The following is a 26,291-nucleotide window of genomic DNA, read 5'->3' as shown; positions in this document are numbered from 1 at the left end:
AAGCAATCTCTGCATTCAAAGAACTTTCTACTGGGCATGATCAAAAACATACATAAACATGTCTAGTAGAATTGTCTGTTTTTCTTCCTCTAATCTCTCTAGCTTTCTAGTTTAGAAAAATTGCTGAATATGTAATTTCTTATCTTGTTACATGTGGAACTTAGACAAGCCAGCTTTCTGGTGTTACTTTGTCAACATTTTTCTTTTACATGCTTGGCATAAGTGAATGTCAGGGAAGAGTGCCACACCTGTTGGGTTGAACACCTGTCAGGTGAAAGGCTTTGTACGTAGTTTATCACTTTTAAATCTTTGCTTATTACTTACCACTCTCTTCACTGCTGTTGGATTTTCCGTACTTTCTTGGCTTTGGTATAAATCTTTATCTTTGTTAAATTATTTTTTTGTTGATGAAATTTCAGTCCCCCTGAGAGAGAGAGTGTGTGCATGTGTCCCTAGATATTTGTGCACACAAAGTGATATGCTGTAATTTCCCCTTTATTATAGGAACATAGGACTTGCCATACTGAATCAGACCATTGGTCCACCAGTTCCTGTAACCTGCATCCTGCCTCCAATCCCTGATGCTTCAGAGGAAGGCGAAAAACTAAAACTAAAACTCAAACCAAAAAAAAATCCCTAAATTCAGCTAGTGACCTTTTGAAATGCTGTATATATGAGTTGAAGAGTCATTCATTTTCTTCCTAGTCTGTTGCCCTGATTTTGTTAGCTACAGCTTCATTAGTCCTCTTCGGTTTGCATTATAGTTGACATTGTTTCCTCTTCCTTCTGCTAGATATGTACTGAACTCTTAAAACTCCAGATGCTTCCCCAGGGCAGTAACTTCTCTCCCAGTTCTGTGTTTTGTGATGTGTATGCCCTTTTACCACTTTGGGCTGGGGGTGACAAATGCGTTACTATTTAAGGGTAGGCTAAATTGATGTTTTTATGATTTGGATATTTTCTTAAGATAATTTTTTACAATTTGTACCCGAAACTAGGGATTCTAAATAGTTTTACCCTGACAAGTATATATGCATATTTTGATTCATCTTGTGTTTTACAAATTTGAAAATTCCTCACTCTTTGTCAGTCCTTATTCTAGTATCTTTGGCCGTAAGAATCAAATGCAATTTGTGAAATTAGTTAGCACTTGAAGTTAGAAATCCTGTTCAAGATGTTACCTTGCAAGAGAATGCCCAAACAAGGCATTAGGAGAGGTATGGGGCAAAAAAATTAGGGAACTTGACAAATCACACCGTTTCTGAACCAAAATTTGGATTTATGTTTTTCTGAGTCATGAATTCCATAGTTCCAAAGACATTAGGACTTTGGATTTCCATTTGCCTAAACCAATAACAACAGTGTTTATTGATTTGCACAGTATCTAGGCGCATGGATATTCCTCAGACTGTTTGGTTAATGATTGTCTTCTATATGTTTGGAATCACTCCCTTGTAGACATTAGTGGAGGTTGAGGTATTTACTTCATGATCTGCTATGATACAAAAGGAACTTTGTATTGAAATTCTGGCTGATTACCTTAGGGAGTTATTAATTTTATGTTAACAGGTTGAATTTTCATATGGAGTAATCCCCTATGTAGGACTCTAGGCTAAACGGAGCTTTGAGGCTTTGTGATGCATTCCTATGTGAACACATCCCTGGTGAAAGGCTTTTAAAAGATACACCCCAAAAGGAAGAGCCTTTAGAGTTGAAAGGATGTCAGATGTCATCAGTCACACTTTCCCATTTAACAGATGAGGAACTAAGTCCTGATATCCCATGATGTTTTTTGTTTTACTTTGTTTTTGGCTATTTCCTTTTTCTAAAAATAGCCCTCTCTGGGGAATGCTGAGATCTTCATTCTTTATTAGTATCAATTTATAATTATCTACATCTGTAAGCAGTTATTCGAAAGTCTCCAGATCTTATTCTATCCTGGCACCCATGGTGACTAAAAAAATCAAAGACGTTAAATCTTTGAAAACAGCCTTCAAACCACATACTCCAACCAACTTACCTTATATGTCGGGGATTTATGGAGCAAATACATTAATTAACTTGACAAAAGTTGCACACTTTCTGTACTTCTGAACCAAAATTTGGATGCATGTTTTTCTTTATCATGAGTCACACCTGATTAGGATTTCCTTAGCTTTTGTTGGGGTCAGACGGGATTGTGACCAAAGGCAAGATTTCTCTGTCACCTCTTTTGACAGAATTTCCACAATCATGGATTTTGTAATAGTCCTGGACATTCATCAGAAAGTAACCTGTAGTGGGGCTGCCTACATAGGATTCTTCCTTTGAAAAGCCTTAAACATTTTTCTAATGGTTGGTCTCTCTTAACTAACAATAAAAAACAGCAACAAGGCAGCTGGGCACAGTGGCTTATGCCTGTAATCCCAGCACTTTGGGAGGCCCAGGCAGGTGGATCACCTGAGGTCAGGAGTTCAAGACCAGCCTGGCCAACATGTGAAACCCTGTCTCTACGAAAAATACAAAAATTAGCCGGATGTTGTGTTGCACACCCGTAGTCCCACCTACTGGGGAGGCTGAGGCAGGAGAATCGCTTAAACCCAGGAGGCAGAGCTTGCATTGAGCTGAAATCGTACCACAGCACTCCAGCCTGGGCAACAGAGTGAGACTCCATATCCAAACAAACAAACAAACAAACAAACAAACCAGCAACAAGGATAATCAGCATAACTAATTTAACCAGCACGTCCATTTCGTAAAAGACATCACACATTGTCATTTGTAAGCCTGGGACTTTAACTATTTCTCAACTTTTTTAGCTGAATAATTTTTCTTTTTAAAACAAAACTGAAATCTGTTGTATCCATTTTAGAATTTATCTCAGTAGTTTGTATATTCATATATATGTGGTGAGTTTAAGAAGACGTATTTAGAACATTTTTATCTTGTTAGCAATTTGACATAGAAAAATGGAACATTAATGTTTTTATTGTGAGTTATGTCACTGGCACAGTTTTCCTCTAGTATCATGTGTGGTGTTACCTTCTATGTAAATTTGCCAATGAATAAATGTTTAGTAAACAAACATTTTGTATTTCATTGTTTCACTCCTCTACAAGATACTGACTAGTTTACTTAGTTTGTAGGTCACTAGTTAACTAGTTGAAGATAGAGGAAAGTTTACCTATCAGAAATAAATTGAAGCCTTCTCAAGTCATAGAAGGTTTCACATTTATGATGTGCCAACTACTAGCAAACATAATTAAGGGATCGTTGTATTGTCTAGGTGCAGCTTAGTAGAATATGTAGTTAAGTTTTTTAGCTGTCCATTACCCTGGTATAATCTTGGAGCCCTAACCCAAAACTATATTCCTGGCAAGCATGTTAAGAAGTGGAAAATATGGGTTTTCAAATCTTGTGAAATATTAGCCTTTCAAATCATGGGTGAGAAAAATAATGCTAAATTATTTTCTTACTATGAGGAAGATTTCTTGCCATTTATCTATGTATACAATATTATATCACAACAGTTAAGGTATAATATTTCTACTCAGAACAACAGATTACAAAAAAAATCATATGCCCCTTTCAGTGTTCCATATTGCTTATTAGGCCATCTCTCAGAATATATTGTGTAAAACCAGAAGTTTTAGTTTTGTGTTTAAAAATGAATGCACTATGATTATACTGTAATATTTTCTTTTAATAAATTATGCCCGTGTGAGTATTTGGTATTTAATATTGTGACATGCCTCATCAGTGGTGAGTTGTCCATTGGGGTAACTGGTTTTATAATTCTATATACTTTGAAGGAAAAAAGTATGTCTTGAGAAGGAAATATTTCTTGGCTAATAGTGCCAGAAAGTCCCACCTTATTGATGAATGACACTTTTGCTGAACAGGTTTCTATCCTAATATTCTAATACTGTATTAGAAATAAATGAGTAATTTGAATTCAGGTAAGGGAAATGGCTAAGTATTACATTTGATTTACATTTTTATCATTAGCATTTATATAAGCTGTTAATTTTCATAGTTTGTCAAAATGGGTGCATTTGAAATCAAAGAGAAAGTTTTTCTTGGTAACATGCTGAGAAGGGGTTTCAGTGAACTTTACAGTATTACTACAATAGTGTAGTTGATGTTAAATGAGGAATGCAGTTGAAATCCCCAGCAAGTTTACTTTTTGTGGGTTATCCTGAAAAGATGTAGCAATTTAAATAAATTTTGCTCCTTTGCTGAAATGTCTAGAACAATACAATACAGACTTTTAAAAATCCTTCACGCTTGTGTATGCCATCCCAACATCCTCAGTCATGGCCTGAAAAACCTCTGGCCACTCAGATCCTAATTTTTTGCATCAAGATCACTCCAGGTATCTCTCCTTTTCTAGGCTTTGTTTCTGGTAATACTCATCTTTTAAGTGTCACTTGACTGCATCATGGGCTTCTCTCCATCATGCATTTAATAATGACGTTGTTGCTATCTAAAATAAATATCATCATTTCTTCTGGCAGAAAAGATCATATTGACCATTTAAAACCTAATTCTGATGTTAACTTTTGCCAAGATTTCCAGCACTTCCTACCCCCAGTAACCCAGGCAATTACAACACAAGTGAATGGCTTTGGACTCATCTCTACACCACCATACAATTATCACTGCTTGTAATTCTTTCTCCTTCACTAGGGCATACGTCCTTTAAGGACAGAGACTGTGTCTTGCAGTACCTGCTCTGCAGCAGTTGCTCAATGAATGAATGAATAAACAATGCAAGTTAGTGGGGCTTCTTTGTAAATTTCCTGGTAATTTTTCAAAGGACATTCACAGTTTAGAATGCGTGTAGCATTTTCACATTAGAAGACATTTGAGAGAGTATCTTTGGCTTTAGGAAACTTCAAACCAGAAAAATTGCATGCATTGCCCTGAGCTATATAGTGGTAGCGTCAGAGGTAGTAATAGACTCGAGGTCTCTGTTTGACAATCATTTATGATAAATAAATGTGCTAAATTCTGTTTTGTTCTACCAGGTTGAGCAGATATGTGGAAAGTTAGACTTTTACTAATATAGCAAAGTATTAAAATTAATAGATGTAACACTTTGATCGATGTCTAGAATTTTCTCTTCTTCTTTTTTCACTGGACAGGTAAATACCAGCTGTCCCCTACAGTGAATATGCCCCAAGATGACACTGTCATTATAGAAGATGACAGGTTGCCAGTGCTTCCTCCACATCTCTCTGACCAGTCCTCTTCCAGCTCCCATGATGATGTGGGGTTTGTGACGGCAGATGCTGGTACTTGGGCCAAGGCTGCAATCAGTGATTCAGCCGACTGGTAAGCTCATCGTCAAGGGTTGGAAAACATGAATTAATTACAGTCCCATTTTATGTTTAAGTGGCTTACTGCTAAATACAGTTAATCATTTTTTTAATAGCTCTGTCTTCATGGTTTTTATATACTTATCACTCTTATAATAAAAGATTATACCCGAACTCTGTAAATTTAATTGTTTTAGCCTTCAAGAGCTATAGTTAGTAATATAACCAAAACAATGACAAAACTACTACCAATCAAAAAACCGTGCTCATTTGTTTTTCACTTTCACTTTATGATTTATTTCACATCTGTTTTAATTTGATGCATTGTTTTTCAATTACATAAATAAATTCTTGGCAACTCCCTAAATTGATGGCAACAATTAGATAATTTTGCAAAACTAAGAGTTGATGTGTTCTAAGAGTGGGAGGAGGCTTTTTTTAAAGTGTTTTTTTTTTTTTTTTTCAGAGTGCTATAACCATACTGTTTAAAATGCTTTGTAATTGCTTTTAACATAGTGACTTCTGGGGCACTCCCTGCTATTTCCTTTCTGTGTCTTTCAAAATAGAAGAAAGCATTTGATACTACTGAGCCAATGTGTGGCTCATGAAGGTGGATGTGTGCCTTAATGTTTATGCCTAGTAATTATATACATCAATAAGCAAAAGCAAAGCTCCTCTTGGGGCGACCTCGCAAGGTTGTAGTGATAATTAACACAAACCATGTGAAGTATTGTACCAGAATTTTCTCATTGCCCTTTCTCTGGGGTCTTTTATGAATATATCAGCAAAATCATATTTAAATGTTATGGTGTTGTTCCTTCACCACTTAGCCATTCCTGCTTCCTACTGTTTTTCTGGCTTGTGTCAACATTAAATATTAGATAGGAGGTGTCTGGGGGACTGGCATTTATTTGCGTTACCATTTTTAGTGATGATCTTAACAAAGTGAACCACTCCCCCAGTCCTCTTCCCTGACTCTCCACATGAACACACAAAATACAGTTCATTTATCTGTTAATTATGAAGATGTTCTCTTGGAATAAATCACACCTCTTATTTGGGACCTTGAAAAGTTCATCTCTAGCTTTTCATTTCTTTCTTTTTAAATTCTCTTTTTGAAAGCACAGGATTTAAAAATAGAACTACCCTCAAACCTGCATGATAATGGCCCATCTTTGAATGAGGTTTTTGATTAAACATAGAAGGGAAGACTACAATATAAAGTAAAAACCCATTTGAAATCTGCAGATGGTGTTACATTGACTGCTGTGTCTCATATCTCTTTCTGAAAATGAAAGTAGCAACAACACAGAAAGCAAGGATTAGATAGACGCAGTGTTCATCTTAGGGACAAAAGCCTTTAAATCTCTACCATGATGAGAAATTGTGGAGGTGGTCATAGTCTTTGGGGCCTTATAAAGCAGTATATTAGTAAAAATAGATAAATAACAAGAAGGGATAGATTGTGGCATTAATTTCCCTAAGGGGGATTTGCAAAATGGTGAGGACTTGTATAATTTTGCTGTGGGGAATGTGGGGCAAAGAAAATAATATGAATGAAGGGTTATCCAAACAAGAATGCCAGCTGTTCTGAATCACAGCAGAAAATGCAAGCTTTTCCAGCCTGACAATATCTTCCCTAATCTTTGATGAAAATGCTATGAAAACAAAAGGCCAATAAGACAGGATTAATAACTGGAATTTTAATAACATTAGGGGTCAGGATATGGTTACATTCTTTAAAGAATCAGCTGTCATTCCTGCAATCTAACTTGTTAAATATTCCAGTGTACTGTTTATTGTGTCTGAAATAAGTTTAATGGGAATATTGATAGGGAAGAATTAATTTTGTCATAGTTTAAGAATATTTAGTTATTTAAGACTCTTACTAATGCACAAACTCATTTGACATTTTAAATTTTATATGTAGTTCACTGCACAGTTGTCGAAGGCTATGTCAAATGGCTAAACTTACTTGTTTACTTATAGAATATACTATTTTCAATCCATTAATTGAGAGAACATTAATAATGTGTTTCTGGGGGAAAGGAAATAACAGCAAATTCTAATCTTAATGGTAACATAATTTTAGAGGATATAAAATTAAAGGTGCACCAATATGTGGTTTTCAGGCGAGATTGGCAGTGACAATTTGTATTTCTTTGAAAAATCTTTTACCAACAATTTATTTCTACTAACACTGTGTTTCAAATGCATTCTGTTTATGAGTTTGGTGCAGTATTGGAGTTGAGGTTTTTTTTGTTTTGTTTTTGTTTTTGTTTTGAGACGGAGTCTCGCTCTGTTGCCCAGGCTGGAGTGCAGTGGCGCGATCTTGGCTCACTGCAAGCTCCGCCTCCCAGGTTCACACCGTTCTCCTGCCTCAGCCTCCCAAGTAGGGAGTTGAAGTTTTAAATTATTCTAGAAGAGGTAAAAAGAATTGGTTAGCATGTGCAGAGTGACTGAAGAGATCCACTGACAATATATAAAAGAATTATTGGAAATATATTATTTAGAGTTTGCTGTTGCAAGATTGTGTCATATTACTTATCATATGGGTTTTGATTTTTTACTTTTAGAAGTGTGTTTTTTCACTTGGGTGTATGTGCTCTCATCATATAAGCCATTTACACCTAAGCATAGTAGTATGTGAAGGGGTATCTGAGGGTAGATGTCTGTCATCATAATTTGTGTTTGATAATTTGAGATAGTCTTCATTGGGTGATGACTGGCTTGTTTAGTAGTTAGCAATTTACATGGGGCTTTCACCTTAGGTTGCTGAATTCTCTCGTTAGCTTTTTAAGTGAATGAGACAACTATTCTCTTTATTGAGCATATTTAATACGTAATGAGCTCAAAACATTTCAAGTCACCCTACCCAGTGGCAGGGCTTTTGCCTGCTATCTTACTTTTCAAACTTTTACCATAGCTCTTTAAGAGCCAACTCTCATTTCATGCACAGTAAATTGCAACTAAATTTCTGATGTACATCCAAAGGTTGACTGTTTTTTTACTAGTATGGATGATAGTTCTTATAAGGCCATAAAGGGTTGGAAAAGCTTGCTTCCATCAGAAACATGAGGAAGACTGTCATAAATTCAGCTGACAGTGGAAGGAGCCCTGGGCATTTTTAGTGTGCTCAGTTAGCTGTAGAGGGATGTTCTCTCACCTGGCCAGATAGGCAAGGTGGCCGGACCTGATATAGTAGAGCTAGTATACTTACTTACCCAATGTGCCCAGCACAGAGAAAACCCTTTTCATATTATGAACTGTGGCTAGAACACCTTATAGCACTTTAGAATGTATTCACAGATTTTTACAAACAGGAGTGATTCTGGGACATCTTCAACCACTTGCATTGGAGGAACACTTCAGAAGGCATCCTGTTACCAGGGATTTGCCATATGCTTCCTTATCATCCCCACTTGAGCCACTGTGTTGGTGTCACCCAAATCAAATGTCATCTAAACTTAGTCATGTTCTTCCTGATTCTCATATACTGTTTATTCACTCATCTATGCATCCTCAGCATCTGTTTCAGACTTCTGGTTTAGTATTTTTCTTATGAGCTCATAGAGTACAGGGAATCTTTCTTATCTGTTATTTGGACCTACGTACCTGGCACAATGCCTTAATCAGAATAGGTTCTAATAAATGTTTGTTGAATTGATTTCTTTGTTTTAATATTTCAGAGAAACTGCAGCCTTATGAAATGGCATGCCATAATGACATTTTTTTCTTTCCTTAAAACACAACATAAAAGATACATAAGAAGGCTAGAATATACTCTTTTTGAAACTTCTATTTAATTTCAATTTATATGGTCACTTGTTCGCTGCTAGTGTTTGTATATAATATATGACAGGTTTCCTGAAAAATTCAGTTGTTCTAATATCAGGCTCATTTTTTATGATCATCTTGAAATAATTCTGTATTGTCAAATAGAGTTAAGAAACAGAGAGGAAAGTAGAGAAGGAGAAAATTCACATGGAGAAAGAGTTACTCTAAATGTTAAGTTAATTTTGTATTTTTCTATCACTTTCTATACAGCCACAGTTTTTTTTTAATGGACTGTATTTGTATTATTTAGTTCAATTTTTCTTGAGGAATATACATATGTATATTTACACTTGCAGGTATGTATGAACCTCCCTAAAATGGATGTGCGCTATTTTTAGTAAATATTTTTATGTTTATTTTTTCTTCACTCCAGCTCTTTGAGTCCAGATGTTGATCCAGTTCTTGCTTTTCAACGAGAAGGATTTGGACGTCAGAGTATGTCAGAAAAACGCACAAAGCAATTTTCAGATGCCAGTCAATTGGATTTCGTTAAAACACGAAAATCAAAAAGCATGGATTTAGGTAGTGAGTACAATCTCCATGAATCTTTATCTAAATAAGTTTTAAATGCTTTCAGGATAAAATTGATGGTCCCAAGCAGATGTCTGTTTACTTTGAGCAATAGAGAAAATAAATGTGAAATGTGGCAATTTGGCAAAAATTAGTTTTTCTCCCAGTTTGAGATAACGATATTACTCATAAGTGGCATGTTTACATAATATGCAATATGTTAATATATATGTTTTCTTAAGAGAATGGAAACAAACACATGTGCATATCATGCTATGTCCATGTATCTTTATTTTACAAAATGAAATGTTTTAACACTTTGGCTATTTAAAACCAATTTCATTGAAATTGTATTTGGTTGGTTGTGGGATTTTTGAACTAGAAGAGAAAATTTTGGAGAGAAACCATTATCTCAATCCATGTCTAGAATTTGGTTACTTCATGATGTCTTCCTTTCATTGCTGTTCTTTAAGGTTTATTTATTGGAAGGTTTCATATTTTGATAATTAAGGCATTTAATCAAAGTAATAATTTGAGAGTATTTATTATAGAAAGTATTTAAGAGCAAATGAGAGGAGGAAAATAATCATAGTTGTTCAAACACCAATCAGGTAGTGTCTCTTTAAATCCAAATCCACCAAAAAAAAAAGTAAAATAATTAATTATATTTATACACTGAATGATTTAAAACCTTTGTTAATCAACTGTAACTTATGCTGTTCTCTGGTGGCTGTTTGTATTCCAAGACTAAAAGCATTAATTTATGATACGCATAAAGAAAAATTTGGTGATGCATTGCCTTGGCTAATTATGATATGCTAACATATAACACACATGTCTGTGAAATGAAATGACTGGCATATTGCATGGAGACACTGCTTTTTTTTCCTCCTTTTTTGATTATGAATGTTTGCTTGATGTTTCATAGTATTTGCATGAAATATTAGCTGAGGATCGTCACCTAACTAAAAAGATCTGGGAATGGTGGAAGCATGATGGGCTATGGGAACTAACTGGGCTAACCATTATACATTTACCTTTTAACAGTAGCTGACGAGACTAAACTCAGTACAGTGGATGACCCGAAAGCAGGTAAGAATGGACAGTTAGACTGTTGCCATAGAAACGATGGCCCACATAGCTTATCACAGTTATAGAGCTGCCAATCATATGCCATGTAAACATACATATTCCAGTCTTACGCAGATGTTTTCATTGTGAGAAATTGAATTACATAAGAAAAGAAATATTTTCTGTTAGTAGAAATTTATCAGTGGTGTACTTACTAAATAGTAATATGATTTACTGCTTCAAAAAGGCTAGAAACAACCTAGATTTTCTTAATTATATTCATGTAAGGATGTTTTATCCCAATTTTTAAAAAATCAAAATCCTGCAAATGTGATCTGTTATGGTAGACTCCTAGGTTTTTAAGTCAGCTATGTGATGTCTAGGTTAACATCCAAAAAGTGATTCTCAGAGTGGTGATTTTGATTTGAAAGATAATAGTGCCAATATAAATATTTTTCATTGTAGGACAATGTCCGGTATTGCTATCATTAGTCATTCAGAAAGGCATATTCTTTTTTTGATGCTGGAATTAGCTTATAATTAACCTGACGTTGGATTAGACTATATAATGCATATGGCTTCATATCTTAACTTTGTGAGCTTGTTCTAAATTCGTTACTTCTAAAATACTGCCAAATCATCCCATAGAAACAATGGATTATATTGAACTGGGATTGCATTATAGTCATCGATTTACTTTTTATGTTATTGTATGACAGTAATCACAGGAAAGTCTTTTAAGTGTAGTTAACGTGCTTTGTATAATTGACCATTTATGACTTATTATAAGTTTGGAATAGTGTTTTAATCTGTATCCAGTATGATGTAGTTACACTACTTAGCACTAATTAGCTTCAATTTGCCTTTTTAACTTGCAGTGGTAAATTAGTTTTAGCCGCTTAAAAAATGTGTATCCCACATATATATATGTAAAAATTATTGTAAACATGGTTGGAGTTATATTCTTTGGAGTATAAGATAGATTGTAAAAAAGACATCTAATAAATCATAAGATTAACTGTATTGCACGGCAATTAACCGTAGCCTTATCCCTTACTGAGTTGTTTGTTGTTCTTATGAAACCTAAAGTTTATTGAAGCAGAGCTAAAGAGAAATGTTATGTGATAGTTCACATATGTAAAATAGTAGTTAGTTTTTAGAGTTAGCAGTATAAGCAATAACCCCGATCCAAGTGAACAGTCATAAAAACCAAATTGAGCTGCTCAGGTAAAGGACCTGACTTCATATACAATGTCAGTTAGGTAAAATAAGAAAAATACTTAATTTAACCAACTCACAGCTACTATAAGGAAAAGGACAGTTTATTGTGATCTACAACATAATGATATCCAAGTTATAACTCAGTGCATTAGATAACTTTCATGGAAAGTCATTACATAAGTTTCAAGGCAGATTTTATAGTCTAATCAAAAATCAAACTGTGCTAGATTCTAGAGAAAAAGAACTTTTTTTTTTTTTTTCACTTTGTGCAGTCTATTCTACCAAATTAAGTTAGAAAATCTTGGGGCAAAAAATTATTACAAAGATGTCAAAATACTTGGTCTGTTGATTTTACATCTAAATGAATAAAATACCTAAAGTAGATATTTTATTATTTCCCTGTCCCCTAATATTAGACAGTGAAAAGATTTTCACTTATTTTTCTTTCGTCACTTCACTTGACTTGAGTTTTCAAGAAAGATTATGATTTTATAGATTAGTCCAAATGTTTTTGGGAGAATCATAGTGGCATTTTAGCATTGAACATCTGTCTAGCCTAGCCATAAGCCTTTCATAATGAAAATTGAATTACATTTCCTTCTGCCCCTTGCAAAAGACATCCTTTCCTTTCTTTTTTTTTTTTTTTTTTTTTTTTTTTTGGCAAGAGGGATATTACTAAGTAGGAATAGGAAACAGATCTAGGAAAATAGTATGATTATGATTTCCCTCTTTTTTTTTTCCCATATTTAGGAATCTTGTATCATATTTTGGGGATAAATATTTCTCCTCAAATTATAACAAGGGAGAACAGGTATAAGAAGAGAATTGGATTTCTAATGGTTTCATTCTTGAAGTATAGAGATTAGCAAAGTATGCTAATGACCTAAAAGATATGTGTAAAGTAAGAGCTTAAAATATTGTTTTAAAATTAAGACAAAAGATACTGACTTTTATGGTGTAAATAAAAACAATCTTTTCCATATATTTTATGTACAAAAAGACTTTTTCAATTTTCATTACTAGTAAAATGCTAAGTTTGTATTGTTAGGGAATCCTTTTAATTTTTTTCTAAAGACATTTGACTGAATCAATGTGTTAGGGATTTTAATAACTTCACTGAGAAATCCTAACATATCATTCAAAACCTTTGTTATAGTTTCTTGGTCAAATATAGTACTAAAGTGTATGTTACTCATATTATAAATCGAATGTTAGCAAGCTTTTTCTGTAAAGGAACAGATGGTAAATATTTTAGATCTCTGTTGCAACTTTTACATTCTACCATTGTTGAATGAAAGTAGCCATAGACAATATGTGAATACATGGGCATGGCTGTGTTCCAGTAAAATTTTCCACATTTGACTCACAGTTTGCTGATCTGTGTTACAGATTCAGAAGTTGTAGATAATTGACATTTTGTATAATTTTTTATTATAAAAGTTTTCATCTATACATAAATATACAGAGAGTAGTTCATTGACCTTCCACAAACCCAGGGCCCACCATCTACAATGGTCAACAGTTTGCCAAAAGGTTATTTCAGAGTGTTATGAATTTAGGGAAACAAATAGGTAGGTAAGCTCTGAATTGCACTTACAAAATTATCGTTTATCGAATTATACTTTGACCATTGTTTTTCTTTCCAAGTTTGCCTGTGTTTATGCTTAGGGACACTCAATTTTAATGAATACTCATGCCATTTCTGAAATTCATTATTTAAGTTTTTATTGCTGTCAGTACACTAAGTAAAATCTCAGCTAACTTTACACAAAGAAAAGCTTAATATATATATAAATGGTGTTTTTATGAGAATTTTTTCTGGAAGCATGAAATCTTTATTCATGATATATACTCACATACAAATACATACACACATACACATATCCTTAATAAACTCAAGAAAGCACCAAATATTTGCCCAATACATGTTTATGGAAGCCAAATATAGCTGGTAAATTATGAAAGTTGATAGGCATTTATGCATAAAAGGGTCTTTCCAGTGCTAATTCTAGGAACTATAAAGGTAAATATCCCTGCCCAGGAATGATCTTTTCCCATTCTTTTTCATTCCTTGATTTCTTATTATGTAGGTTTTTGGAACAAAATTCATTTTCCTTCCTATGACATGACTTTTATGAGTAATTTAGAAAATGCAGTTGTCAAAAATTGTAGTGCTGCCCAGAGAAAAAGTAAGATGGATCTCATTCAAAGAAATAAATCTCATGAACTTTTGTCATAAAATAAAGAAATATAGACAAACCTGCATTGAGAAAGCTAAATATGACATCTTTTTCTTTCCAGCACAACAATTTGTGGAATATTATTTCTTCATTAGAATCATGTGTTTGCCTTCCTGTTTGTACCACATTTTAAACATATCTATTCTTACCCAAAATAGCTTCATTTAACATCAGTGAATCTTAAAAAATTAAATTTTGTTTTGAGTCTTTCAGTGTGATTTTAATTCTATTTTATTTTCTGAGCTGTGAAAAGCCTATGTCACAACTATTTGTCTTCTGGGTAATAACATGATCAACATATGGGCTGATGACCCCATGCAGAGATAAACTATTTTGTTTCTCCTACCCTCTATTTTTTTCACCTGTCTTTTTAACAGTATATATGAAGAACCAGTTCTATAACCTGGATTGCCCAGGTGGTGGTGCAGAGCTGGTATTTCAGTCATCCGGAAGCTAAATTAGTCTACCTTTGAGTGTCAGGTCAGGCAGTGATGGATGAGGCTGTCTTACCCGGTTAAAGAAATCAGTTTTGATTGCCTTCCACAACTTGGTACTATTGGTATTATCTTGGGTCCTTCTGCCCTAGATCCTCAGGAAATAGAGCCAAATTTTTGATTCCCGTAATTTGTCCCTGTCATCCTCATGAAATGTTCTGGTTAATTGCTAAGTCGTCTTTCTTCTGTCCATCACCTGTTTTTCAAACATATTGTTCCCAGGCCTAGAGATAGAAGTACTCATATCCAGTCTCTCCTTTTTTATTTCCCTCTGAGAGACAGCCCTTATGTAATCTGTTTCCGTTCAAAGCTTGTGTTACTCTTCCTATAGAATATCCATATTTCCCAGGGTTGGGTTTCTCCCTGCTGCCAGGTTGCCCTAACTGTTTTGGTGACATGTTGGCCCCTGTGGTCTTACTCCTTATGCAGTGTTGTGGGTCTGCAGTTTAGCAAGGAAGAGACTTGACAATGCACATTGATGTGCATGTCTAGCTTCTGTTCTAAATAATTTTAAATTGCCAAAAAAATAAAGGTTTTAATTAAGTGCAAAGCTTATTCTTGGTTGTTTACCTTAGCCTTCTCCTCATCTTCCCTTGCTTTTCAAATGAGCTTCCAGGTTATTCTGGTTCTTTTAGATTATTTCTATTACTGGAGCAAAACGATTTGACAACAATTTCATCTGTTGAAATTTTTTTTAAAAAGTAATGACTTAGAGTTTTTCCTAATGCAAAGAGAGAAAATAGACCAAGTCTAATATAAGTTTGGGAAAAATAAAAATTAGCAACTATTACTTCATTTATTCTTTGTCTTTTCCATCTGCATTCCAGAACTCATCATTGAGCAAATAATTGTTATGTACCTGAAGTTTTCGACAGTGCATATTCAGGTACATAATTTTCACTAATTCACACTAACATTTTTTTTCTTGTAAACCTTCCAGGTTCTCCCAGCAGAGATGTGGGTCCTTCCCTGGGTCTGAAGAAGTCAAGCTCATTAGAGAGTCTGCAGACCGCAGTTGCCGAGGTGACTTTGAATGGGGATATTCCTTTCCATCGTCCACGGCCGCGGATAATCAGAGGCAGGGGATGCAATGAGAGCTTCAGAGCTGCCATCGACAAATCTTATGATAAACCCGCGGTAGATGATGATGATGAAGGCATGGAGACCTGTAAGTTTATAATGGCTGAAAGAATAATAATTAAAATCAGACTCTATTTCTTAAAGTGAGCTCCAGGGAGCCCTGGGAGTTTTCTAAGACTCTTCAGGGGAATCTCTGAGATCTCTGAGGTCTAATAATCTCTTATTTCATAATAAGACGATATTATTTGCCCTTTACTCACATTCTCTTATAAGTATACACTGGGGTTTTCTGGAGGCCACATGTCCTGTGATACTGCATTAGATTGAATGCAGAAGCAGATATGAGAATCTGTCTTACAGGCCAATATTAAACTAAAAATTCTGAAAAAATATTTAACAGTGCCGTTGTTCTCACTTCTTTTGGAATATATATATTTTTTGGTAAAAATGTAATTTCTCTTAACACGAAGTTGCTTGTTTTTAAAAAGTAATATTTTAAAACTTTCCCAGTTTTAATTCAGTACATGTTGCTAGATATAATCCACATATAGAAAAGTTATTTGGAGTGCTTAATAATTTTCAGTGGTGTAAAGTCATCCTGAGATCAAAATGTTTGAAAACCACTACTTTGTAGTGTCTCAAATAGGATGTCTCCATTGAGTATCTGTAATAATCTGTGATCTTAAAAACATATTTTTTTCTTTTTTTTTGCTTTCAGGAATTACTCATTCTTTCCTATAACTAAACTAGCAAGCTATATTTGTGTGTGTATATTTTAAAATTGCAAAATATTTAAAGCCAAGATTATTAAAAGTCAAAGGTTAATATGAATGTTTTCCATGGTTTATTGAATAAAAAATAATTTATAGATAGGTACAAATATATCCTTCCAGAGAGTTAAACATTTCTTATATTAAAGTAACCATTCTATTAAAAAGTAATGGAAAAACTCTACTGATATATTTACTAAGAAGCAAAAGGGCTTAGGAGTCCTAATAGTGAAAATTGTTGATTATCTTATATTGCTCATAACTACTAATTTACCTTTTAGTGTTTTAACCTCAAATGTGACTCACCCATCAAACTATTGTAAGAGTAGTTGGAGGGACCACAGAATAAAGCTAAGGCAGAGACCAGAGATAATTTGTGTAGATTGTAAATTACTTGCAATTCAACATTTGAGTGGACCACTTCTATCACATATACCTAAGGAAGACTTTTGTGGGAAGAAGAGTTTTAAGTAATAAAGATCACATTTTGAGAATATATACATATACATATAATGTATATGTAAGTTATAATGGCTGAAGTTTATAATGGCCTGTAAGTTTATAATGGCTGAAAGAATAATAATTAAAATTAGACTCTATTTCTTAAAGTGAGCTCCAGGGAGCCCTGGGAGTTTTCTAAGACTCTTCAGGGGAATCTCTGAGATCTCTGAGGTCTAATACTCTCTTATTTCATAATAAGACAATATTATTTGCCCTTTACTCACATTCTCTTTTAAGTATACACGGGGGTTTTCTGGAGGCCACATGTCCTGTGATACTGCATTAGATTGAATGCAGAAGCAGATATGAGAATCTGTCTTACAGGCAGATTCTTATATTATATACATTATATGTATATAATGTCTTACATTATATACATATAATGTATATGTATATATACATGAATATACATTGCTTATACATATAATGCTTATACATATAATGCGTTTGGGAAGATGAATATTTCTGTCATAATGTAATATGCGAAGCATAACTTAGAGAATTGCTACACTTCTCTCCACCTCCACCTGATTCTCCATCTAAATCCAGGCAGTTTTTTCACTATGATCAGATTCCTCACAACTGGGCCTTTCCAGGCCCAGTTTTTCCCTTTTGGCGGCCTCTCCAGGCCCAGAACTTCCTTAGGTCAGCCTCTCCAGACCCAGTTGCAGCCTCCTGGTGTCCTCTCCAGGCCCACCTCTTCCTCCCGGCTGTGAATATATGCAGCCCATTCTTGCAGGATGAAGAGCATATTTACTATTTTTGCTGCCAAACCTGGTCTCCAAGATCCTGAGTCATATAAGCTTTCGACCCTATTGAGTTTTTTCTCTTTGTAATAATGGTTCCTTGCCATCCTAATCAATATTACTTGACAATTATAGAGCTTGCTTCTCTCTGTCTTGGGTGTCTATTTAATCAAAAATTACTATGCTTTGGCCCCTTGATATATATTTTTTAAGTATCTATAATTGATGATGCTTTTGAACTTTTTTCTTGTTCTGGTTAAAATGTTATTTAATTTTCCTTAAAAAATGCAGTTTGCTCTTACAATATGTCACTCATTTCAAATGTAACAGGAGATAGAATACATATGAATATAAGGTATATTTTTAATTCTGTAGGGACAGCCTCCAGAGTGTCCCACCAACATGGGCATCTGATTTTGTCCCTATATAAACTTATTTTTTAAATAACAAAATGAGAAATAACAGTATATTAAAGTTCATTCATGTATCTGTCCTTCAGAGAAAAAAAGTGAAATGAAACACATGGATAGGCAAATTACAATTTGCAAACCAAAGATAAAGTTCTGGACAAGACCTGGGAAATACACGTGTGGCAGGTGCCCTAAAACACGCTGCACCTACAACCACCAAATGTTGTATTTTTCAAAAGTCCTGTTTTTATTATTTTTTGCATACCAGTTTTCTGAACTTTGCATATGGCAAATGAATGGCAACTATTGTAAATTCCAAACTTTTCCAATTTTGGTTGTTGAAATCGTGTTTATAGGGTGGAATGAACACAGAAGTGGAATTCAGGTGACTTGCATCCTCCTCTACATTCTTCTGAGTAATTTGGGATTTTAGTCAAAACTTCAACTGCTTGAGCTTTAATTTCTTCATTTGTAAAACTGAAGATTTGGACTAGATAATTGACTTTCAACTGGTGTGTTGTGATCTCTGGTCAGGAGCAGTACCTCAGTGGGTTTGGAGAGTGGGAAAGGCCACGAGCGTCACCTTCCCCCCACCACCACCTTGACAGTTGTTTTACTCACTTCTGTACATGGGGATCCTTTGTAAATTTTAGTTTTTAAAAAGGGTGTTTTTGAGTATTTAGGAAAAAGTTGTAAAAGTTCTGGCTTAGATGGTTTAGATGGTTTCCGAAGTCCCTCCTAGTTTAACATTCCATGATTCTATGTACCCCCTCACTGCCCTACATCTGGCACGCCAACACCTCACCTTCTGCGAGGCCCATGTGGAAAACACCCCATCTATTTTCATCTTGCATTACCAAACACCGAGCTTGGCAAATCATAGAATTAAATGAATGTCTGCCAAATCGATGAGTGGGTGAGTGAGGTATCCCACACTGGACCTTGTATGCACTAGATCTTCAATACTTCAGCAAACTCTTTGTTTTTGTTAAAAAAAAAATTGTCTATCAAATGTGGTGTTACTGCAGGTGGCTATCAGCTTACATAAAACTGAAGACGCGAAGGCGCTTTCTGCCTCCAGCTTTGGAAAGAAGGCTGGCTCAGTTAGCCCTCCTTCGGCTTCCTAACCACACCATTTTCAGCGTCTGGCTTGTGGACCTGCACAGTGGAGTCTCTGGACTTGCTGTCTCTGTGGCTATGCTCCTGCATTTTTGCCTTTCTGGGCTTGTCCCTTAGCTATGTGTCCCCTGGCTGCATCTTCCATTGTCTGTGCTAAGTGGGCCTCAGGGGAAGTGGGTTCTTTCTTGTCCCGATGGTCCAACTCAGTTACAGCTGCCCGTAGAAATTAAAAAGCCACATCCCCCTTGAACCTGGATCTGAAAAGAGGACCCTCGTCTAGGCAGACGGTCTTTTTGTCACATGGGACATTTCCTGAGGATGCAGTGCACCCTGGAAACGCGTGGCTAGAGACTGAGCCATTGTGGAAAAGCTAGTTATGGAGGTCAGCAGGAACAGAGAGCTCCTTGCACCGTGCTGCAGGCTCTGGTTTCTGTCATCATGTGGCACTTTTCCTCTTTACAAGTAAGACACGTAGGCGTAGGCATGGTTGATTGCTCTTGTCAGTTGGGTCGAGCCCCTCCCCAGTGACTATATTCATGGCACTGAACAGGCTGGCCTCTTCTCAGCAGTGTGGAAATCATGGCATGGGCACAGCAATGGGGCCAAGAGACTGGGGTGGGATCCATGTGGTATCTGGTATCTGTCATCTTCTGCAGCACTTACGTTCTTCCTGTGGAGATGGCAGAAGCCAGCATTTTTGTCTCTCATTTAATCCATCTGGCCTCTCCATGTTGTGTGCGTCTGTCTGGATCAAGATGGAGCTTTGTATTCTGGGACCCATTATCTCCGAGGCCCTACCTGTGTTTGACAGGTCAGGGCATTGACAATCTGCTCCCTCTTCTATGCAAATTACATGCCCAGCCTGGCTCTCAGCAAGCGACTTCTCCTCCCCATGATAAATCAGTTTCTATTGCTACCAAGAAAATGCATGCAGTAAGATTGCTTTGTTTTCTTTTAAAAAATACATTAATTCTACTTTTTCATAATTAAAAGTTGCCAGAAATTGTAAGCCCTGCACTCAGTTTTGTAACAGCTTTTTCTTAAGGTTGAGGAAGTGAAACAGCAAAACTAAATATCTCCTATTAATTATACCTATTGATTTTAAGATATATCAAGTTCAGAATTTTAAATGTGACAAACTTTGTGCCTTGCAAACATGAAGGCATTGTCTTCAAACATGAAGTAGGTAGCTTGCATACTTTCCTATAGAGCTCTTATTAAGAGATAGGAGAAAAGCACTGCTCCAGAATACACATAATTTAGGTTTTCAGTATGAAATTTGAAGAAACTGAATTTACATTATTAAATCAACTAATATGAGAGCTTCTAGGGGAATTTTGTTATTGTTTTATTAGCTATGAAATAACATATTGCCTTTGATATCTCAGATTTTCTACTCTCAGTATTCTACCCACTTCTAGCCACCTTTCATCACCACCTATTTCAGCAAAAATAATGCAAACTAAGTGTAATTTTATCATAAGCAAAACACAGTGGATTACAGTAAATCTATTGTGGAAGAATTTGGGATCAGATTTCAAAGTCAGAGTACTTTGTAAACTGTTTCCTATTTGGTTAATCCATTTTAGTGGATAATTGGATGTTGATCTATAAAAATACTTGTTCTGAAATGCTAAGAAGAAGAATAACCTATCACATCATTTTATGCAAATAAAATGATACATATACTTAACCTGCAGTTTAAGAAAGGGAGCTTCGATTAATTTTTAGGAGGTTTCTGATCATAGTATGGGTGTATGGTTGTGAAATAACCAAAGGTATTCCCTACATTTCTTTTTCTAGGTAAAATGTAACTTAGCAGAAAGTGCAATGAATATTCACATCTGAAGTGTTTTGAATGATAGAATCCTCATTTCTAACTTTTTTTTTTTTTTTTTTTTTTAGAAAGAGTGTCATTCTGTAGCCCAGGCTGGAGTGCAGTGGCACAATCTTGGCTCATTGCAACCTCCAACTCCCAGGTCCTGGTTCACGCAATTCTCCTACCTCAGCCTCCCAAGTAACTGGAATTACAGGAATGTGCCACCATGCCCAAGTGATTTTTGTATTTTTAGTAGAGACGGGGTTTCACCATGTTGGCCAGGCTGGTCTTGAACTCCTGACCTCGTGATCTGCCCACCTTGGCCTCCCAAAGTGCTGGGATTACAGGAGTGAGCCACCGCGCCAGGCCCCATTTTTTAAGAGGAAATAGTATTTATATATTTGACTAAGATTACACTTAGGAACTGAATCTTAGAATGCGTATCTTCTAATTCTCAGTCCTGTGGTTTTTCTAGAATATGAAACACACTTCCAAACAGAAAGCCCATTGTGCTAAAACTACTGCAGAGTGTGTACCTAAAGTCTGATATTTAGGCTGTTAGTTCCTAAGGGCTCGGGGTTGGGGGATGATTCAACCCAGTGGATAAATGAGCACTTGATAAGGAGTGTGGTTCAGTTCCATTGTAGTGTGTAAGTTAGTGTGACACTGGGGAGGGGGTGGTGGTGTAGGGGTGCCCAGCTGATGTGGAATTAGGGAGGAGAGGAAAGTAGAGGAGGAGATTTCCAGAAGAGAGCTATTGGCTGAGTTGAGTGTTACTGCTTGAGAGTCTTCAACTGGATGCACAGAGAAATATGGAACATAGGGAATGGGGAGCCATCTCTGGGCTGCAGTAGTTCTGTTAGGTTGGTGTGTATGGGGCAGGTGAGAGCATAGTGAGGAGTGAGGTTTAAGATGTAGGTGCCTGTCATCCCAGCACTTTGGGTGGCTGAGGCAGGTGGATCACTTGAGATCAGGAGTTCGAGACCAGCCTGGCCAACATGGCGAGACCCCATCTCTACTAAAAATACAAAGATTAGCCAGGCGTGGTGCTGCATGCCTGTAATCTCAGCTACTTCGGAGGCTGAGGCATGAGAATTGCTTGAACCCGGGAGGTGGAGGTTGCAGTGAGCCAAGATCACGCCACTACACTCCAGCTTGGGCGACAAAGCAAAACTCCATCTCAAAAAAAAGATGTAGACAGCAAACCACAGACTATTTTAAATTACTTGTATTTCAAATAAAATAATATGATGGGACTCTGGGGTAGAGGGTGGCTTATCGAGATGGGATGATAAGTAGTAACGTCAGGGCAAGGAGCTCATTTCTGTGATAGTAGTACAATAATCCAGGTGAGTGATGATGCTTGGCAGTACCAGAGCAAAGGAAGAAACTGTTTACGGGCTTAGCGTCTCTCACACAAAGATGGATGATGGTGATGTGATTTCTCTCATTAGCATTTCCAGGCTCAGAAACTTGGAATCATCATCTCACTGTGTCACCACTCCATTACCAAGCTTTCTTAATCTTTCCACATGTAATCTAATCTCACCCCTTACTTGCAGTCCAGGCCGGACCCTCGTTATTTAATATCAGAAGGTATTGTTAGTGTCTCCCAACTGGGCCTCCTGTCTCTAGATGTGCCCAGTGAGCTCTGCAGTCACCTTCTGACTCTCACAGCCCCTCAAGTGTCCGTGCTTACCCTTGCCTGTGCCATGCAGTGCACACTTTGTGAGTTGTATCTTCTTTCTTCCCCAACCCTCTAATGTGTGTATATTATACTGTCATCTTCCTTCTCCAAGAAACTTTTCCCCCAACAATCTAGTTTTTCTTAAGCTCCAGCTGATTCTACACAGTGCATCCGAGACTTTTTAGTATAAATTATTTTTTTAACATCAGGAAATTTTTGCAGATCACTCAATATAGATTATGTTTCGTGGTAGTTAAGAACATTCGCTTTTGGGAAGCAGGCATTCTGATTCCTCACACACACAAAAGCAAAGTAAAGCATTGCTAGCCATTCACTATTTTATAATCTCTAAACATTTTTATGCTGTTAATTTTTGTGTTTCACTTAAAAGAGTCTGAGCAGTGGCCTGAAATCTCTTTCTTTGACCATAAATAGTAGTTTGTATGTTGTTCAAACAGACGTTGTGTACGTTAAGCTCACTCTTTGATTAAAATAAAATTCTCAGTGGCAATTCCAACTGTAGGGTTAGGAATGCTGTCATTTCGATTGTGTAGCCAGCCCTTTCGGTCAGAATTGGTTTTTAAAAAGCCTTCAACTTCATTTTAAATTGTCCCCATGGACAGAAAACAGCATCCACTGTGGGCCGTCATTTGAATGTTAAAATCAATTGGACACTAAAAGCGAATTTGCAAAGGTTCAGAAAATTGAAGGTGTGACCCTCATTGTGCCTGCTCTGCAACATTGTCTTGGGAAGGGAGGGATAATGGAGGCGACATTCTACCATTATCTGTGGGAGCATTTTACCTGCTTCATTTGGGGGGGATGGGTTAAAGAGAAGTTTAGAATGTCAAGTAAAGTGAAGAAAGGGAATAACTCTTTAAAAGAGTGATCTTATTGTTTTTCTTCCTTCACCCACATATATTGAAAGGTTTTTTAAAAATGAAATAAAGCTATTTTTAGAGTAAAATGTCTGAGGAGTCATCTATTTGAACTTTCTCCCAGTTGCTGAAACCGCTCTACAATACCACTAATAAATGTCACCTGATTCCTTCATAGCTTTTTTACCTCCTCACAGTCTTCATCATATCAGTTATTATTCTCACCCCATGTATTAGTCTAAAAGCTCTAAAGTCTTCCTGTTTCATGCCAGCTTTGTGTGTGTGTGGTTTTATTTTTTTGGTTTTCAGAAAAAGCTAAGTTTTTCTGTTGCCAAGAGCTCATCATTCTGATGTTAAAAGTCAGAGTCCAGAACAGCAGATCATGTTATTCGACACCATCTGTGTATCACTAGCTGTTCATTTCCTACATCTTTCTTTCTCTTCCAAAGTCAAAGTGTTCCACCAAACTAAGAAATAAAAACAATATTTATGTCCCCAGCATTCTTGATTCCTATGCAGGAGTTTGCAGCGACTGAAAGTCCAGTCCTCATTTAGTTGTATTACCTTTTTACCTAACACTAACAGAAATTGGTAGTGGTTAGTGGATTTACTAAATCCAGTGAAATTTTCTATTTTGAATGTCTCATTTTAACTTAAAAGTTTTGTTTTAAGAATATAGCTTGTGAAGACTGAGTCACCCTGTGTAGAATTTTTACATTTCATCCTTTATCTTTCAATATAAATTGTAAATTGCTCAAGTATCTGTGTTCCTATTACTAAGTATTCCTAATTCTAAGGTAGTTCATAGTTAAATGGGTGCAACAAAGGGCAGTTCTTCATATTGTTGGCTGTTTATTCAGTCCTTCATTTAATTGCTCAGTGAGTATTTAATGTTGCTTCTTGGGGCCTCTCCCTCAGAGGAGAGTATTGTTGAGTTTTAAATAAAAAGTAATACTATGTTATTTTCGTTTTGTATATCTCTATTTATACCCATTGAACAATTCATTTTAATCTAGTAGCAAATCTAAACAAATTATTTAAATCTAGTAAAATTGCCAAAGCTACCTAAAATGATATTTACTGCTAAATTATACACTTAAGACAAATAACACAATAGATATTCCACAGTTGCTCTAACACTTGCTTTATGCAGTGTACCTTTTAGGATGCTTTCAGCTATATGTAATAGAAAGTGCAACTCAGACCAACTCAAACAATAAGGAAATACATTTTCCTACATAACTTGAGTTCTAGAGTTCTTCAGAGAGATTTCTCCAAAGACCCAACATTTTTCTGCCCCTTCTGCTCTGCTATCCATGAGTCAGCTACCCACAAAATAATTCCATAATTCAGCTATCCATAGGGTAATTTTAGGGCTCAGAGGCCTTTTACTGTCTTATTGCTGTCTAACAGAAGGGAATGAGCCCTCTCCCTAAGCATGGATATGTCCATTGAGTCCAATGGGGCCATTCTTGGTCTGATAACCTTGGACTGGCAAATCTGCAGGGGTATGGCATCCATAAACTTAATAATGAATTCACCCCTTGGAGCTAGGTTGCATTCCTGGGCACAGAGTTCTATTAGGAAGAATAAAGGGAGAAATGGATTTTGGATAAGCGGCCAACAGAAATTATACTATCAACAGTAGCATCACTTCTCAATGGGGGGGGAAAAATAGACTGTAATGACCTTGAGGCTTTGAGTCAACCTTGACTGTAAAATGTTTGTAAAGTTTAGATAGAAATAGATTATTTATGGCAGAAGCTGCAGAACTTTGCGCTTCAATGAAAACCCAAAGTCATTTTCTCCATCATCATTAACACGTAAATGCCCGATCTTTTCCAAACTTGTTGGTGATCCAGTCCTAACATGATACCTTTCAGAGTTGAGTGCCTTAATTTGTAACATGGACTAGAATTTTAATTGAGCTCCATTTGCATCTGTTGAAAACATGGTAATTAGGTATGTCTTAATTGCAGAATGACTCTGCCACATTAAAGAGAAATAAGCAGCTTCATGCTACACCTTCTTTAAAAAAAGAAACTTGAAAGTACCTATCTTTATAGGTAATCACATGGAAACATAGCTGATAGTTCAGTGCGTAGAGCAGGTTTAAACAGGCAGAAATGTTGTCAAAAATGGAAATTTCTATTTGTTTGGAAGGAGATAATCATCTCTCTTTGTGTAGGCTATCTGCAAAAGGAAAGCAAATAGTCTGTCAAAATGAGCAAAATTAAAGAGAAAAAAATCAAGAAATGTATATAGCACTTAAAATAGTACATTATCTAAATGTAAATTTATGATTAGTTCTTACCTTGTAATTTGCTGTATGAACACAATAGATCAAGCCATTTATTGCTGATATATTACTAGTACTTTTCTTACTTGAAAAATTGTTTATATGCATGTTCGTTTAAGGGAATAAAGATATTTTATGTACCTAATTATAAAGCTAGTATTAAATGTACAGATTTATTTTAAAACCTAAAATCTGACTAGTACATCAGTGACTTTGAATATGTATATTTTTTTCAAAAATTAAGCATGTGTAACCAATTTATTTGAGCTTTTGAAACTACAATATTTCTGCATAGGAGCAGGATAAAGA

The 26,291-nt window shown here is 35.8% G+C and overlaps 1 protein-coding gene across 34 annotated transcripts in view; it reads left to right on the top strand.

The window, feature by feature from the left end:
* Positions 1–26,291, top strand: part of PARD3 (par-3 family cell polarity regulator) — a 707,905-nt gene that overhangs the window by 469,939 nt on the left and 211,675 nt on the right. For 12 of the 34 annotated variants that reach the window (XM_034930282.3, XM_034930280.3, XM_034930278.3 and 9 more), the window contains 4 exons: positions 5,127–5,316; positions 9,511–9,662; positions 10,695–10,739; positions 15,614–15,841. In XM_034930282.3, the coding sequence (XP_034786173.1) occupies positions 5,127–5,316; positions 9,511–9,662; positions 10,695–10,739; positions 15,614–15,841 (615 nt within the window). The remainder of the gene's footprint in view (positions 1–5,126; positions 5,317–9,510; positions 9,663–10,694; positions 10,740–15,613; positions 15,842–26,291) is intronic. The other 22 variants (XM_034930281.3, XM_055092624.2, XM_055092623.2 and 19 more) reach the window with 4 other exon arrangements.

This window comes from Pan paniscus, chromosome 8, assembly GCF_029289425.2.
Source record: "Pan paniscus chromosome 8, NHGRI_mPanPan1-v2.0_pri, whole genome shotgun sequence".
In the NCBI taxonomy this organism is placed as follows: domain Eukaryota; kingdom Metazoa; phylum Chordata; class Mammalia; order Primates; family Hominidae; genus Pan; species Pan paniscus.
This window is presented reverse-complemented; position numbering and strand designations above follow the sequence as displayed.